Below are 18,784 nucleotides of genomic sequence, written 5' to 3' on the forward strand. Positions count from 1 at the left end.
CGGGCTCGGTGTCCCAGCCGGTGGAGCTCGCCCCGCGGCCTTGCGGCCCTCCCGCCACCCTGGGCGTTGGAACTCGTAGGTCGGCCGCTGGGGCGAGCCCTGGGGCTGGCTCTTGCTGCAGGGTTTCTGAGCTGCCCTCCGCCCTGTTTTCGTGCTGCCCTTAATGTCATCATGGATGTCGTACTAGCTTTCTAGTGCTATGTTTCCGAAGAGAAATGCGCTGATCCTTGATAAACTGTGCTTTGAACATGTCATTTTAACAGCTTAAACTCTTGCCATTATCATTAGCGTTCCCTCCGTCACTCTAAGCGAAAGGTTTAACCCAAAGTGGTTTTTAAAATACTTTTGAGATGGAAAAAATAATTGTCTCACTGACTTCTGCTAAAATCTAATTGTTTGGAGTCCCACTGAAATCCATTAAAAACTGAATTTTTGTGTTTTGGTCTTATTTAGGCTATTGAAGAGGAAGGAGGCGATCCAGATAATATTGAAATAACTGTTTCGGCTGACACACCCACCAAGAAACCAACTAAAGGCAAAGGTTAAGATCTATGGATATACATTACATTTTTAACCAGGTTTTGTGGCATGTATCACTTTAAAGGAGTGTGGAACTGTGGCCTGTAGTTTGGATACAGTTGTGACTTTGCTGTCCATGATTTCTATCATGAGACGTTTCTTGCCTTACTCATCTGTTTTTAGTCACTGTATATAGGCAATATATAGGAATGCTGGATAGACAATGTTAAGAGATATGTTATGAGGTAGCAGCTGTACTACCTGCAGATCTTGTAGACTTGTGCTGTGTGTGCTGAGGCTGTGTAGGTCATCTATGGGGTTTTTGGAATATGCTGCGTTCACTCCTGAACACAGAGTGTTATGGGTGCAGAGTGGGTATAGGAACTGCTGTGCTGCTCTGGGGACAGGGATGGGTATCTCTAGTGTCTTAGGAGTGTCTGTGTAACAGCAAAGGGAGAACTAAGAGGTTGTTAATCCATGAGAAGGTGTTGGACCTAGTGATGAGTGTACGATAATACGTGGTAGGGTATTTGGGTTTATCAGCATACTTTTTACTGAAGACAGGATTTATACATAGGAATTTCCTGAATGGGCTCTGAAGGCTCACTGTGAGATGTCTTAATTAAGAGATTTTTAGTTTTCCTCTTGTGAAAAAAAATTATTTAGATTCTATACAGATTTGTTGGCTATGTTTTCTTCTGCATAAGTATTTATTACAGTATTTAATAATGTTTAAGTTCTGGAGGATGTTAGTTTGGAGTTTTGTTTTCTGTTGTACTGGCAGCATTTATAATCAAGTAATACTGGGAAATGTCTGGTTTATGCATGGCGTTCTTCACTGAACATACATGCTAGGAATGTTCATAAGTGTGCTATAGACACCTGTTTCGGAAACGATCGATCTTATACCACTGTCACCTAACTGAGGCTGAGTTTTGTGGTGGAAGTGATTATTCATGCTGTTGTCTGGTGCTGTGAGTGGGGAAACGAGTAATAAATTCTGCTTAGAAAGTTTGAATAACTTACCTGTACTTTGGACACAGTAGAAAAGCAAAAGGGAATAAACTGTTCCACAGTGTGGTTTCATTTTCTTCTGTAACATTACTTTATTCCCTACTCTGGAAAGGTAATTGATGCTTAAGAAAACTTCTTGGAAGCTAAATAAGGAAAGGCTTCTACAACTTTTCATGTAGCGATTTAAATGGCTACTTGCTCTGCAGTAATGAACACTTACCTCCTGCTTTTCATCCTCCTGTTCTCCAAACTAATACCATGATGTGCATTATGTTCTTGAACCAGCTTCTCTTTTAATTTTGCTCCTGCAAAGGTAGTTTGTCTACTAGTGATGTTGCTGCCTGAGGCAGGGCTTCAGTAACTCTTCCCTGCCACCTCTTCTGTGGAATTCTAAGGTGTGTGTGTAACGTGTACTTCTTGGTAAACTTCAAAGTAAAATATGACCTTCATGAAGTTCTTATCTGCTCACTTTGCAAGCTGAAGAGTTTTTCCTCATTACTTTTTGGATTATAAAAGCCTTATGAGCAAATTTTGTGCCAAAAGTAAGAAGGTTCATGCTGTACTAATCTTCCAAGTGTTGAACAAGAAAAACTGTAATTCATCTAGGAAAAATCTTTTTTGGTCTTAATTGGTTTACTTCTAACTGTAAGAAAGAATATGTATCCTTTCTTTTTAACAATTACTTGTATGTGTTAACTACAGATTCTGATTTTTATCTGTCTCTCTCTGGTGCTTTCTGCTGAAAGATGTTACTAGTAATCAGAAAGTATCCATCAGAACTTGGAAATCTGGCACTTCAAAAAATCCATTCCCTAATGTGTTGCTAGAAAAGTTTCAGAGGCTTGTGGGAGATGCATGCCCATCACTTGAATCCAATAGGACTGAATTTTCATTTAAATTAACTATCTTGATCCTCTTTGTGCTTATACATGTTGTTCACTATGCATAGTGTTGCCTCATTTACTGATTTTGCTGACAGATTGCTCTAGGCCTTTTGCTTCCTCCCTGCCCCACAGCTTCAGTCTAATGCTAATGGATCTTTAAGTACTTTGCTGGTGTCCAGGCACTACTAGTTCAATAGTATTTATTCCTGATGCTGCTATTGCTATACAAAGGCAGGTAGAAATATTATATATTAACTTATGAAGAAAATACAGCCTCAGAAAATGCCAGGGAGTAATGAATAAACTTCCTTACAGCAGGCAGAGAGGGGTGAATAGGGGAGAGAGATGAAGGAAGGAGGTTTCCCTTCTAAAAAATCATGAACTGTGTCAGATGGTGTCGATTTTAGACCTGAATGTCTTCTGTAGCCAGTTTTACTGCAACTCTTAAGGTCTGTGGAAGAAGTGAGATGTCTAATTCCCTAGCATTGTCTCTTAGAAAAACTTGACCTGGAATGTTGATGCAGGCTGAACTAGAGGGGGAATAGTGTGTGCAGGGGGTGTGTGAGATATCTGTTTTCTCTCTTGTTGCTTTTTTTTGTGTGTACATTGACAAAAGAGGAGTTAGAATAAGGCTAAGAGTGGAATTTACTCTCGTAGAACAAGATCTTGTAATACCCTGATAAAATGATCTATCAACTGAGTATATACTGCAGTTTTTAACTGGACTGTGCAAAGCTTTTGACAATGATGATACAAAGCCAACTTCCTGTGAGATAAGAAAGAAATATCTGTGAAACACTGAGCAGAAGAAAAAGACCTTGACTAAACTGGTTTGAATGTAGACCTTCTTTTTTACAAAACAAATAGCAGCTCTCCAGTGTCCTGTACCGAGTTCTACAGCATAAGATAGTGTATGAAAAAGGAGTCATATTTAGAATAGGGTGTTTACTGACTTGCCCAAAGTTGATATAACATAGAGGGAGCCATGTGGATCTTCATCAGGGAAGTGAACTTTGCATCATGACTTAAAGAATGTTTGCAGAAGGATTCTGTAATCCAACAAGAACCCTTGATTGATCCTGTATGCAAAATCAGTCAAAATCTAACACTTTTTCTGGAAGCTAATTTAATTCAGTATTTGGGATAACGAAGAACTGCAGAAGAGCTGACCAGAAAAGCTATACAGGTGAGATCAGCTGATTTTAAAGTTAGAAAGCTTAAAGATGGAACAAATACCAAATGCCCCGTCTTTAATTGCCTCAGCTGTGCCTTTCCACCCTGGATTTTAGTAGCTATGGACAAATTTATCTACTTGTACAAAGATAAGAGTTTTTAGAAAAAGATGTTCTTTTCAAGCCTGAACATTCTGCTGCTTATTCTGATAATCCAGAAGAAGTTACTTCTAGTATGAAGTATCTTCCAATTGTTTCCAATGTGACCATTCCTTTGAACTATTTACAGCCAAAAATACTCTAGCATATGGATACATCATAACTTAGTGATTGAAGGTTACTTTTCTGCAAAGTTTTGGAATTAGTGTGGGTGAAGGACAGATTCTAGGCTAATCAGTTTTAACCTTAGAGAATTAATGTGAGCAGAGATATTTATTTGCAGCTTTTCAACTTTTTAAGGCCAGTCAGATACCTATTACTTTGTGTCTTGAGTACCCCTCTAGTTTGCGTACTGAATTTGCCAGTACTGTTAGATCAAATGCTGCAACCAACAGGTTTTGACTTCTTTGTTCAAACTGTTGAGTTACTTAAAAACAAAAGTAAGTTGTACACTGTTGGCCTTCAAAAGGCCTCCTTTCTAAAAACCATAAGTGAATAAGAACAGACACTGGAGAAGACTTAAATGTTCTTATTCCTCTGTTGATACCATTTAAAAATACAGAAATATAAGAGGATAATTTGCTTTCATTAATATTGTGGCAAATGATGCTATTCAAATTGCAGCAGACCTCTTAACTAAATAATGCTATAAAGAGTTTCTTCCATTCTGAAGATTTTCTTTCCACTTCTTCCTTTTTGTCTCCTGTCTCATGTTTTTGATCAATCTTTAGCATCAGCTACAACAGAAACCTGTTGGGGCTCCGGCAGAAATACCAGAAGAAATGCAAACACTAATTCTTCCAAAATTTTATAAGTGTGTTAATCTACTTCTGCATATGTCTGGTTTAAGACTTCTCCAAAATACTTTTCTATAGTTCTGCATAAGCCTGAATTTCTCATGTAGAAGACCATTCAAAGGTAGAACAAGGTTGTGCTACTTTAGGCCTGTAAATGGGAGAAAAGCTAAACCTCTGTAGCATTAAACCAACATTTGAAAGATGTTCTTAATCTTCTAAGGAGAATATTCTTTCTCTATTTAAATAGTGGGTTGCAATTTTATGATATATAGCCATTGCCAGAAAAGTGATTGAGCATGGCTTATAAAGGAGTGCCATCATTCCAAGGTAAATTAATATTTGTGATGTTCGGCACCCAGCTTTGTGGTGAGTGCTGCCTACACCACGGACATTTTCAATAGCAACTGCATGGATAAAACTGTATAGAAATTTTATCATGTATTGACAACTGCTGTACCTGTCAGACCACTGCTGTCTGCAGAAGGTCCAGCTGTTCTATGGTTGTTAACATACCCTTTAATCCCAGTTATTTTCCTCAAGAGTGATACCAGTCTTGAGTAAGTTCACAGGAAGTTTCTGAAAGGTGTTTGCTGCAATCTGATTCTCATCCTGTGAAACAGAGCCAAGTGTGCCTTTCATGAGCCCACTGGGGATGAGTATCAGTGTGGAAAAGTTTTGAATTTCTGGGGACTCTGGAAGTTTTGAATTTTTGTGGATGCTGGCTTTTTGGGGTGTTACTGTACCAAGTTCTGAAAACTGTATCAGAACTGTGAAGCACTGCTTTTGAGCAGTGTGACCAACCAGATCAGAGTGACCAAAACACAGAACTGAGAGAGGAAGACAGATTTCCTACCACTCTGTGTCTTGGTGCTGGAAAGTGAAGGTCATTGTTCAGGTCTCCTCATTCAAGTACCTCTGGTACTTGGAGTAAATGAGACAGTGCAAAGAAAGACAGCAAGACTGAAGAAAGGCGAATGAAAACATGTATTCCTGTTTGGCCTAATCTAGCAGCAAACAAAATATATTGACAGCTTCGTTACTGAAAGGTACAACTTCCTCTTGATGAGGACATGTCAATAAAATACAATTCTCTAGCTGCTGTTGCAGAATAATGGGACTAATTTGAGGTAGATTTTTTTTCTTTTGATTCCCTAATAAAGTCTAGGTTCTAGTTCACCTCTGAGATTTCCTCACACAAAATGAGTGAATTTAAACAGTTTTCATGATAGTATATGCTAGATAGTTGCTAAATATGTCTAGCATCTGCTGTGTGGTTTTGGCTGTCTCTGTGTACGCTTGGCTGGATACGGGATGCAGGGAAAACTTGGTCTTTCAGGTTTAACAAACTAAAGAACTGAAGTGTGAGAGGGGCAAAACAGAAAACACTTGAATGTGTGTAGAAGTCCTTGCTATTTCTCACTGGATTTTTAATTTACATCAAAGGCATATGTTGCTGTAGATTCTATCACAGAATGCTAAAATAGAAGTACGAGATTTGGGTTAGTCTTGCTTTCAGACATCAGCTGTGATGCAGATCAGAAACTGTCCTTCCCAATGTAAGCACATGCCTCTTTCTGAGGAAAGGCAGCTTTCCTAAGTATACCTGTGTTGCTGGCTTTCTGCACCGAAGTCTTGCAAATCTATTGCATTACAAATACGAATCGGGAATGTTTTGTTTGTTTTAAGTTAATTAAAATCAGGGACGATCTCTTTATGTATTTGGATCTGAATGCTTAGATCTCATATTTTGCAATCATAGAAATAACTTCTGCCATATGTCTTTTCCTAGGGACTAGTGTGTGTCTAAAACTGAAAACAATATGCTGTATATAGGAGTACTGTCAGAGTGCCATCTTTCAGTGAAATGAGTAAAACCAATTAGAATCTAAGTAAAACCAAAACAGTAGTCTCTTCTGCCCCTGTAGTTGAGCATTTCCGAGCTTTAAAATGCAATTTAAGAGCTCTGTATGAAAGACTATGCAAATTAACTGCTCACGAAAATCAACCGTTCCAGGCAGTAGAAATCTCTCTCTGTATCAAACTTTGGCTGACTGTTTTCTTTTCTACTCCTTTTGAACATCTATAGAATTGATTTAACAATTCATTAGAGGATGAAGAATAGAATATAGATGAAGAATAGAATCATAGAATGGGTTGGGTTGGAATGGACGTTAAACATATCCAATTCCAACCTCGCTGCCATGGGCAGGGATACCTTTGACTAGACAAGGTTGCTGAAAGCTCTGGGCAACCTATGCCAGTGCCTCACCACTGTCACAGGGAAGAATTTTTTTTTCCTAATATCTAATCTAAATCCCTCCTCTGTCAGTTTAAAGCCATTCCCCCTTGTCCTGTCACTACATGCCTGTGTAGAAGTCCCTCTCCAGATCTCTTGTAGGCCCTTTATGCACTGGAAGCTACTCTTGCTCTAAGGTCTCCCCTTAAGGAGCCTTCTCCAGGCTGAACCAGCCCAACTCTCTCAGCCTGGCTCCAGAGCAGAGCTGCTCCAGCCCTCGCAGCACCTCTGTGGCCTCCTCTGAACTTGAGCAGGTCCACGTCCCTCTTGAGCTGAGAGCCTAAGAGCTGAGGATGGGAAAAGATTAGATGTCAAAAAGTAAAGCATTAAGTACTGATCATGACTGACATCTCATTTACATCTTGAATTGACACTGAGTTTCAGTAGAAAATAGTAAAGCCACTTCCTAACAGAACTGGTTTTGTACCTTGAGTTACTGAAAACCATCACATAGGCTAATCTTTGATAGAATGAATCAGACAGAATGCTCTAGAAAGAGTAGAGTGTGTTTGCGTGGAGATGTTTGTATCTAGTGTTATTTGGTCTTGTTTTTACAGAAGACTAAGGAAATGCAGTGGGTTTCAAAGGGAACTATGTCTAGTTGTTATCTCCACAGAGGTATCTTTATTAGAGAAAAGTGTGCATGTTCTGAAAGAACTGAATTCTTTAATGGTACATGCCCTAGTACAATAAAGAATATGTAGAAAACACAAGTGTTTCACCTCACTCAATTCTTCTGCTGGTAGTTACAACTAGTGATGAAAAGCACTCAAAAAGATGGCTTGGAGAGGCTTGCAACTGCCATACTTGTGGATAGTCAAAGACATAGCTAGATAAAACCTGAACTATCTGATTATACTTGGAACTTGGCTCTACTTTCAGCAGGTTAGGTGGACTAGATGACCTTTAGAGGACCCTTCTAACCTAAATTGCTCAGTTGATGCTAATTATGCTATAAGGCAAGGCCTTTCCAATGTCTTAAGTCGTAATGTCTAGATAACTCCAGTGATTCTAGAAACGCACAGTTTGATGTTCTCTTGAATTCCATTATCAACCAAAATAGAAGGATTGGTATTAAAATCACTAACTTGGATGTAACTGCTTGTATATGCAACAGCATTAATTGCTCACGCTTGCTCAGCTCCCGTTTTTTTCTGCTGACCTTAAAAATACTCAGTTTGGGAAGGGTCATCTTATAGTGAACAGTTCAGATAAACTAAGGCCCAACGCAGTATTCAGTATTGAAATATACAGTATATTTTCAGTATTGAAAGAAAGTCTGCTATATGGAGTAGCTCCGATAATTAGTATATCCTATCATTCCAGGTAAAAAGCATGAAGCTGATGAATTAACTGGTGATGCTTCGGTTGAAGATGATTCCTTTGTCAAGGTAATAAAAGTATGTAATTTTTTCTTTTCTGAGTTTGTGTTTAAGATTGATGTTTGGCTTTATTTACCAAAATAAGCTTCTGCTTTCTTTGTGCTAATTTATGTGGAAATTTGGAGCATTGTTTTTCCTGTGTTCACAGCTGTGGTGCCTAAGGGTGTGAAGGTGTGTGGGTTTTTTTAAACATGCTATGAATTTTTATTATGGATGTGTTACAGTATTTTGCAGAAACAGTGATTCTACCCATTAATTTCTCAGAATATAACTAACACCCTTATAATGTCAAATAATTGTTTTTCGCACCAAAAGGAAAGCGAATTGGAGACTCAAGATGCAAGCGATCAAGACGGAAATGATGAATTAAAAGACTTCAAAGAATCTGTTGAAGATGAGAACTTGAGTTCAAAAGAACTACCATCTGCAGAAAAGAAAAGATACCGTGACACGGAGCCAGCAGAGACAACAGAAGATACAGAAAAGGATTCTATGAGTCAGGTATTTTGTTGTATTTTACGTGTATTTTTATTGGCAAAATGTGCTTATATCACTAGGAAGTCAGAACTAGGGTTTGGGTTTCTTTTGGTTTGTCTTGCTTATCTGTAAAAGATAATTTAGCACTTTTTTTCCTTTCTGTTCTCCTTGACTTGTGTTCGAATAGTCCTGAAACAGATGTGGTGTGGTTTGACTGATAAAATACTACTGCAGTCCATGCAGAGTTCCTAAGTGGGCTTTTTCCCTGACACTAGTAGTCACATACGTAATCTGAACACTGAGCTGAAGGACACAAGTAATGAGATGTGCTCATTGATGTTCACCTTCCCAAGTGTGATTCCACTTAACTAAAATGTTTTCTGAGTTAAACGCATCTCTTGACTCTTTGAATGTTGAAGCGTTTTACAGATTCTTTGCTGAGCAAGTCCTTTTTATGTTCTTATAGGAAAATGAAGGTCAAGACATAGAAGATTATGCTTTTCCAACTGTCCATGTGAGTTCCAGATCATTTCTGTTAAGCTGATTTTCATGTCTGTTTAGTTGGAAAAGATCAGGGTTTTTGTTCCAGCATGTATCATAGGGTCAGGTGAGGTAATACAAAACAGGTAAAAACAGTACAGGAAGCTTTCAGTCACATTTTTTTATAATGCAGATAATTGTGATTCCAAAATAAGATGTCCTGTTTAAGTGCAAATTCCTGTCTACAATTTGGGAGCATTTAGTGCATAGACTTAGAAAGGAGTATATTTCAAACCCTCTTAGAAATACTTCAAAGGAGTATACCTAATGCTATCTTAGTATGTACACCTAAACTCCTGTTTTAATGTAGAAATTTGCCTTTAGAGAACGGGAGCAGGGGAAGCATTGGGTTTGAGTGGTGGTGGTGGTGTTAATACATCTGTAACATCTTTAAGTTCAGAAAGTCATTCTAAGTTACATGGAATTGATGTCTGAAAAGGGACATCTTGTACAGCATGTCTTGGTCTGTGATGCTAATGATAAATAAGTAAATACCTTTCAAGATCTTGGTTTCATTTTTAAGTACCTAGTGGAGGAAGTCTACCTAGTTCCTGACTTCTCTTCTAAGATTTTAAAGCTCATGATGGATTACTTGCATTGAATGTAGTAATCACCAGAGCGTCAGCCATTCTGAAGGCTTTAGCAAGATATGGAACAGTTTAGAAATGTCCCATTGAGTTAAGGGGAAGAAAAATAACTGTGTGTTCTAATTGCAAACTGCAGGTGTTGCAGGTACACACCAGTGAAGTTTTGTACAAATTTTCAGTGATTTGGCAAGGGAGAGATGCACAGGCTTGGTTTCTAGACCATCTTTTCTTTGAAAACAGTTTGGGGTTCATTGATTTGCCTTCAAAGGGTAGAAATTCTGTGGAAACTACAAACTGTTCTGCTTAAAGTTTTAAAGTAGGAGCCATTTAGTCTTGACTTTCTTTTCTTGCAGGATGGTGAAGATGAAGAAAATGAGAAAGGTATGTTTAAAGTTTAATAGAGTTCAGACGTCTTAGTCTGTTAGAGCAGGCGACTTTCTCTTGTAATATTCAATCTCTTTCCTAATACTAGGCTTGTCTCCAGTACTAAGTATTAGTTGTCTCCTTATTAAGCCCAGCTCCTGGAATCATGGCAGTCAGTGGGTTTATTTCACTCCTAAGAGTTATTTCACTCTTAAGAGTTGATTGCAGTACTTATCAGTTACTGTGGTGGATGTGTAATATAGCTGTAATACTATGATTCTTAATGAAAAAAACATAGTATTAAAGGACTCCAATTTTAATATACGGTAAGTCTTGATGTGAGAGCTTCCAACTTGCACTGCAGTAACTGATTTTTAATTGAGTGAAATGATACACCCTTACACTGAACTTGAGCACCCAATAAATGTATGGACCATCGTATCATTGGCTTATTGTCACTTAGAAATACCAGTTGTATATAGGATGGTAAACCAAGTGTTTGGAAACCTGTGGAGTGGCTACTTTTTGTAAGCTATGCTCATTAGTGAAACTACAGAAGGAATGTAATGCACTTGGGCAAACAGACTTCCTGGACAGAAGTCTTAAGGATTCTGCGTATTGTGGACTACAAAGGACATGGAACACCATCGCTTTACAAAAGATGGGATAAACACATTACTGAAGCTACAGGATAAAACTGCAGACTCCACGTTTACGAGGGACCCTATGGCTGAAGTGCCCCGACTGCACAAATCCAAGAATATGGTTGGAGATGCCTGTGTCGGACTGAGATGGAAAATCTCTCCAGTGGATGAAGACTGAGAACCGTTTGTCTACGAACTCTGGATTAAGGCTCACTCCGTGTTCTGCAGCAGCCTTGTACAGCTATAACTTGACTGCCTAACAACTGCTTAGGAAAGGAAAAAGCAAAGGAGAACCCCAGCGTGGAAGACTGGCTGAAATTCTCCAAGACTGTAATTCTTTCGGATTTGGGAAGAAGTCCTAGAACCACGAAGATTCAAAGACAGATTAAATCAAACTGTGAGCATCCAAAGCAACTATTTTCTTCTGGAACACTAAATCCTAAACTGGAAAATGGATACTTCTTATGAAGAACGGGTATCTCCAGGATGGAACCATATTCTCCCTCCTAATGTTTTGGTATTTGTCTCTAGAAAATGTGTTTTGCCATGGAAGAATAAGTGATCCTGGGTAAAGGATTTATATTTGTGTTAATACACCTTGTGTTTTTTTTTTCTAACCTTCCATCAGTGCTAATAACTGGCTTTGTATTTTCTAGGTCCTATTCTAGCTTATGCATATGAAATTGTTTAAACTTCTGTTTTGCCATATTTATTCCTGTTAAATCCTCTTAGATAAAGCAGGTTCTGGTGATGGTACACAAGAAGTATCTAAACCTCTTCCTTCAGAAGAAAGCCTAGCTGAGGCTGATCACACGGCTCACGAAGAGATGGAAGCTAACACCTCTGTGAAAGAAGCTGAGGATGATAACATATCGGTTACAATCCAGGCTGAAGATGCCATCACTCTGGATTTTGATGGTGATGACCTCCTAGAAACAGGTAAAAATGTGAAAATTACAGATTCTGAAGCAAGTAAGCCAAAGGATGGGCAGGATGCCATTTCACAGAGCCTGGAGAAGGAAAGCAAGGACTATGAGATGACTGAGAACCATAAAGATGGTAAGAAGGAAGACTGCGTGAAGGGTGATCCCGTCAAGAAGGAAGCCAGAGAAAGTTCAAAGAAAGCAGAATCTGGAGACAAAGAAAAGGATACTTTGAAGAAAGGTCCCTCGTCTACTGGGGCCTCTGGTCAAGCAAAGAGGTTTGTTTTTCTATGTCAGTTCTTTACGATACTGAGTACCAGCATTCAATAAGATCACTCTACATTATGGGGGTAGCAGCAAGAATCTTATAATTAGTATCCTATGCTCCTGCCTATAGATTTTTTTGACCGCCATAAGTTACTTTTTAAAATTCAAGATCTTCGTATAGACACTATGTCCTTCTGATTGCATTGTCGAATTGTCAGCATTTATTTGGTTTTTTCAAATTGACGAGTTTTTAAATGTCCTTGTGATGATGGTAATGAACAGCTATCAGTTCTAAGAACACAAAATGAAGTCAAGTCCCCGTCCTGAAATCTGGAGAAGATTGCCATATATCCACTGAATAGAGTTGTCAGAAAATCTAGATCTTCAGGCATCTTGGGGAAAATCAGTGCAAGAATCCATAAGGGAATCATTTGTTCAAATATACAGTCTAGCCCTTTTTTATTTTTATTTTTTGCAATGTTAACTTGTCTACTAGTCTTAGTAGTGTAAAATGCAACACTTACCACATTCTGTATTTTCAATTTTCTTCTGATTTTTAATTTGCTTCTCTAGCTCTACTAAGGAATCTAAAGAAAGCAAGACAGCATCAAAGGATGATAAAGGTAACTATTACAAATTAGGGTAGTATTGTCCTGAACTCAGTGCTTTCCTGTTTGAGAACCTGCTTGCCACATGTTAGAGCTCATACACCTGTAGTAAATTATGCTAGAGGTACAGTAGTCACTAGGTCTATAGTCGTGTCTGTTGGGTTTTTTTGTCCTTGTGCCAGATTCCTCATAAGAGCAAAAATACTTAGTCTAAAGACGCCATGAAAATATATTCTCTTATTTCACAATACATCTGGGAGCAAATTCCACTTAATACTTCACAAGTCTTTGTTTTGATGAGAAGGTGTAATTTTGAGAGAAGCCTGCTGTAACTTACATACAGCAGTCTGGATTGATGTTATATGCAAGATAAGCAAAACATAATTGCAAGTAATTAAACATAATGCCAATGATTTCTTCTTTGTCTTGTTTTTAATTCTAGCTCATTTTTAAATAAAGTGAACTTTTAATCAAGTATAACAGCTCTTCTGGTTGTTTAGTGCATTGAAGCTGGACCTATTTGTCTGTGTTAGAGTTTCTATCCATTTACCATAAACCCCTGTATTATGGTTACAAACTCATACTTGAGTGGAGCTCAAGAGCACGTTAATGTCACCAGTTATACCAATGCTTCATAGCTGAACAAATGCATTTGTATAATCTCATGAGTGTCCTTATTTTGCCTGCAAGCTCTCTGCCAAAAACCTTTGTCAAAAAATCTCTCCCATATCACTAATGGATGAATGGAATTTTAACTGATAAATGAATTTCTGAGGAAAAACTTTGTGACAGAGATAATTCAGTCTTCTGTAGATGCAAGTCTTTTCATGATGGTTGTATGCTTACAATGAACTCAAATGGAAATACTGCAAATGTGCTTTCATGTAGCATATATAACTGTAATTGGAACTATTATAAGGCTGTCTTAAAATACATAGCCAAAGGCTCGTCATTGATATTTTATGACATTCTAAGTGTGTCACAGTTTATCAAGATACCCTAGTTTGACGATAGCTGATAACTGAAATTTGTTGCTTTGATGCACTGAAGAAGGCAAATTATTCTTTTTCTTCAAGGTGGTTAAATGACCTTTTAAACCCCTGCATACCACCAAATTTTCAAACTGTTTAGCTTGAGCGCCAGTCCTGGCCTTGCCTGTACCACTGGCTGCAATTTAACATACGCAAAAGCAGTTCATACATTTAGCAGCAAACAACCACAAGCTGAGCTAAATAATATAAGGCTAAAAGATTTGGGAGTAAGATGACATGAATCTCTTGCTCTCAGTTCTATATTGTTGCAAAAATGGTTAATATCTGGGGGGTTGTGGGTGTTGAAGGCACATAATGTTTTTCTAGTTTTTCTTTAGAATTTTCCTTAGTTTGCAGGAATCATTCTGGTGGGTTGCATCCAGTTCTGCATCCAGCAGCATCTTAAAAGAGCTGTTCTGGATGGAAGGCATGTATTTCAAGAAGTTGTGGGAATTGACCACATTATTCTGGAGGCTCAGTCTCCTCTAGTTGCCTTTCTGCTATCTTCTGGTAATGCGAGTACTGTTAAGATATGCTGATGAAGAGCAAATGGGTGCAAAAAAAAATGTTCTGGGATGAATGTTATTGATAAGTTTCAGAAGTTGATACTGAATGTACGTACCCAAATGAGGGTAAAATATGCCTTTAACAAAGAACTGTATGATTTTTCTAGCTCTGTCATTCGGGTACGTGTTAGCCAAGCTGTTGGTTTCAATACATGAGTACATGAATGAAATCTTACTGCGTATATTTTTTTTATATAGAAGTCTTTTCAAGAAAGGTAACCAGATAAACAGTTACTTAAAGGTAACAGGCTAAATTTCTCTTTTCAGCAACAGTTTAGTTCGATACTCATGGTACCTTTGTCACCTTAATTTTTTGGCTGTTTTGTAAAACTTGTTTCAGGAAGTGCAAGCAGCGTTAGTGGTAGCAGTGGAAGTTCAACTAGAAACCTGTGGGTTAGCGGACTGTCTTCCAACACAAAAGCTGCTGACTTGAAAAATCTCTTTGGCAAATATGGAAAGGTATTTCGTGGGGGGTGATACCATGTGTGTTGTATGTGTCTCTTCTCCCTCCTCTATTCAGTTGCAGAAATTGAGTTATACTTTACTTACGCAAAAGTCTGAATTGAAATGTCCAACCAGTGTAAGCTAAAAAAACCCAGTATTTTCAGCATCTAAAAAAGGGTGCATGCTTACAGGAAGAACCTGGTGTTAATATTGTAAGAAATTTTTCTTGCCACTGAGGTAAGATGGATGCAACAGAAATGTCACAAATGTGACTGGTCAGGACTGGCTTAAAGTTTTAATTTCATTAAATAATGATGGTTGTGTTCTTTTGTAGCAACTGTGTTTAACCACGAGGGGAAGGTAATGTGCTAACTGGGAAAATTGTAATGTGAGCAGTTTTTAAAGAACCTGCTGCTTTGTGACACTGTTCTTAAAATGTTTTCTGAGGGCTTACGAATAGGAAAAATAGGTAGAAAGTTATGGTCATTATCTGTTCTTTTAAGGGACTCTCTTAATGACTTAATGAATTTTTTACAGGCTGCTTAAAGTAAGTCTGTTTTCGTGGATTTTTGATTCAATTCAACATACAAATTCCGTAGAACAACGCAGAATCCATATAAGCTAAGCAGTCTTCTCAAAAACTGGTTTTATTGCAGTTGTTCTCGTTTTCTCAAAGGAGCTGCTGATAACTGTGCAAATTCACAGCGTTTGTTATAAGCCTGTGCAGTTATGATGTGATTGTATCTTGGGAACTAGCTAGAACCTTAGCACTGTGAATATCAAGCATGTGTGCTGATTATTGGCTATCTGATTTTTCTAATGAATTTAGTAGGTGATTTTATTTAATGCCTTCACAAGTGCTGAAACCCAAGAGTATGTTTTGTTAAAACTTCTAATTCTTTAGTTGGTTTTGCTGTAAAGATGCTTGTTACCTGTATTTACATAGCTTCCCAGTTTAAAATTAACTGGGAAATACATAATGTCTAAATGACTGTACCATTACAGGCTGCTAGAGAGATAATATTGTTGCATTAGAGCATGAGTACATCAAGACAACTGGCTCCAGTAGTAACAGAAATTCCAGCAAGGAACACGGTGCTGTCTCAAGGAGCAGGTGTCAAAGAGCTGGTTGCTAGAATTGCTGAATGCATTTGCTAGATGCCTTTGAAGAACTGGCCCTGTTGTTGAATTACTACATTATACAACTTACACCTTCCTGCCACTAATTGGCAGCTTTTGGAGGGGTTAATCTGTCAAGACATGAACTGTCAAATTCGGATCAGTGGTGAATGAATTCTGACAGTAACTGTCAGAAGAAGCATTTAGATCATGTGCATGAGGTTGTGACTGGTCAAAATGGGATGTAAGCATTAATATGCCTTGATGTGGAAGTTGGGATAAAGTTCTCAAAGCTGCAATTTCCTGTGGAATTACATGCCTTTGAAAACTTGGGAGTGGCAGTCTTTCTAGTGGGGGGGTTTACTTGTTTTGTTTTTTACATGCTAGGGTAAAATATTACTGGAATACTGTCGGTTCCTTACTGAAATGTCTCTCTCAAAACCTAAATTTTACCTGTTTACATAGGTACTTGGTGCAAAGGTGGTCACAAATGCACGAAGCCCGGGGGCAAAATGTTATGGCATAGTCACAATGTCTTCTAGTACAGAAGTGGCTAGATGCATTGCACACCTTCATCGAACAGAGCTGCATGGACAACAAATTTCTGTTGAGAAAGTAGGTTTAATGAGATGAAAACTGTTTTCCCAAAATAGACCACCTGATGCAAGAATCTGTATTAACCTATTTGCTTTTGGGAAAAAATATAGGTGAAAGGGGATCCCTCCAAAAAGGAGCTGAAGAAAGAAAGTGATGATAAATCTGGTTCTGGTAGGAGCATGGGAGATAAAAAGACTGCCTCAAGTGATAAAGCCAGCAAGTAAGAAATTGCACGTGTCTTCTGAAGTTGTGAAAACCCTTTAAGTTGAATTTTCCTCATTGTGTTTGTGTTTCTTTCCTAACAAGAACTCCTTCAACCAAAAAAGAAGAAAAGAAATCTGAGAAATCTGAAAAAAAAGAAAGTAAAGAAGCCAAGAAAACGGAAGGTAAAGATGAGAAGAGTGATAATGGAGCAAGTGGCCCCAGTCAAGAATCCACTAAAAAAACTGAAGAAAAGAAAAGAATAAGTATGCCATATAGCCATGTCTTTGTCCTGTTGAATCTGTGTGTCTGACTTGTTTTGTGGGCATGTTCTTGCTCTTATTGGAAACCAGACAATTAAACACTTGTTCTTTTTTTTTAGACTTGGTAACATTATTACTTTGGAGCTGATGTAAAAGCTTCCAAATTTTATATTGCTACTTAATTACAGCCATGTGCTGGTATGCTGCTTCTACCAGTTACGGTTCCGTTTAGGGCTTTGGACATTTCACTAAGGAAAACCTGTATCAGGCAAATAGGGATGTATGTGTGTGTTAAACCCTTCTTCTTTTTCTTTTCTTTTCTTTTCTTTTTTTTCTTTTTTTTTTTTTCTTTTTTTCTTCTCCCCCTCTCACCAGGTGGTAAAAGCCCAGGTCAAGTTGTAGTTTTAGACCAAATGAAAGGAGACCAAGGCCACACTAGGACAGTTAGAAGGGGAAGGTTTGATAAAGTAAGTATCTATAGATTTGATGCAATGCTTATCTGATTTGATACTCCCTTACAGTTGATACTTTCACTGAAGAGTCAATAACTATCACAAACTGTTAAGCTTAGATAGAAGCTTTGTATGCTTCGGGATAGCTAAGTAGTTAATGATACTTGAACGTAGCATCCAGAAATCTCCCTAAATGAATGAGACTTCTGAAATAACCATTGTAATCTCTATCTATAGCCACAGATGTTGAGGAACAAAGAGCGTATTATTCAAGATAAAGTGAAATTCAGGGAATACAGGGGTAGAAAGGATATCTTGCCTTTTGAAAAGATGAAGGAACAGAGATTGCGAGAACACATGGTTCGATTGGAAAGAATACGACGAGCTGTTGAACTCCGAAGGTAGTAATTCAACTTTTTGCTAAAGGCTATTTTCTACATTAATTGATCAGATACTATATTTAGAAACCCACTCAGAATGCATTCTGTCAAGCCTTTTGCTCAGATGCTAGAAGTCTGGGACTCTGCCTATCAGTATCTCTATATAAATGAATGGACTCCAAAATTTTTGTTTCATCTGTTAATAGCCATACGTGTAAACACATAGCTTAGTGTTGGTTATGGGGGGTGTATCTCATAAGTGTTACTGCATGCCACTTTTCTATTTGAAAAGATGAGAAGTTGACTAGGAGATGTGACCAAAAATAGTATTTGGGGGTGTCTGTTTTTAAGCAGAGAACTGTTGTATATCTAGATGGCAAATCGAGCATAATACAGTCTTGTCCCTTTAAATAAAAGGACTAAACAGCTACACTGTTTCTGCTCTTTTCATCCGGCCAAAAGCTTGCAAAGGATAGTTAAGTGACTTTTGTTAGCTGGATTTCCCTAAACGAAGGAATTTGTACCATAAAGTTCAAAGAAGAAAATGCCTTTCCTACATCTTGTAGGACGTACTATAGGAGGTGGGAAGATGAAAGCAAAATGAAGCTGTTGACAAGTGTAACTAACCTGTGCAAGTCAGAGTGGTCATGTTTGTCTGTCTTGGTTTTAGACAGAAAACAATAAGTAAATTTTTTGTTAGCTTGAAGAGGAGAAGAGCTAAAACAGCCTTTATTTTTAAGATCCAAATCCTATTCTTCGCTAAGCTGTTGTTATTGTTTGCAAATGACAACATAGAAATACGAATGCAGCATGAAATACATCAAGGATGGTAATAAAACTTTTCCTGTATCCGCTGTCTGCTTAAATGGTTCTATAGAATATGCTAAAACCAGTTTGGCTATTTGGGGCTAAAAGGAGTAGACTTCTTATACCAGGACTTCTGTCAAGACCTTACTCTGAAAGAGGTTTTTTTTGATATCTGTTCTTCAGGTGATGTTAGTTTTGGATGAGAAATGCCGGCTCGGTTTCTGCTACATCTTCTCCTTTTTTCCTCTTTTCTTTAGGCGAAGAGAAATTGCTGGGAGGGGGCGTCGTGAGC

General features: G+C 38.0%; 1 protein-coding gene across 1 annotated transcript in view; it reads left to right on the top strand.

Moving 5' to 3' along the window:
• The first annotated feature begins 199 nt into the window (after positions 1–199).
• The window catches only part of SLTM (SAFB-like, transcription modulator), a 24,287-nt gene continuing 5,702 nt past the window's right edge, over positions 200–18,784 (top strand). The window contains 15 exon segments of the mRNA XM_010020888.1: positions 200–250; positions 454–541; positions 8,168–8,241; positions 8,539–8,724; positions 9,167–9,214; positions 10,181–10,208; positions 11,567–12,035; positions 12,598–12,647; positions 14,570–14,688; positions 16,258–16,407; positions 16,500–16,609; positions 16,696–16,856; positions 17,229–17,320; positions 17,543–17,706; positions 18,750–18,783. Coding sequence (XP_010019190.1) covers positions 200–250; positions 454–541; positions 8,168–8,241; positions 8,539–8,724; positions 9,167–9,214; positions 10,181–10,208; positions 11,567–12,035; positions 12,598–12,647; positions 14,570–14,688; positions 16,258–16,407; positions 16,500–16,609; positions 16,696–16,856; positions 17,229–17,320; positions 17,543–17,706; positions 18,750–18,783 — 1,824 coding nt within the window.

This window comes from Nestor notabilis, unplaced genomic scaffold (genome assembly GCF_000696875.1).
Source record: "Nestor notabilis isolate BGI_N333 unplaced genomic scaffold, ASM69687v1 scaffold6278, whole genome shotgun sequence".
Classification (NCBI taxonomy): Eukaryota; Metazoa; Chordata; class Aves; order Psittaciformes; family Psittacidae; genus Nestor; species Nestor notabilis.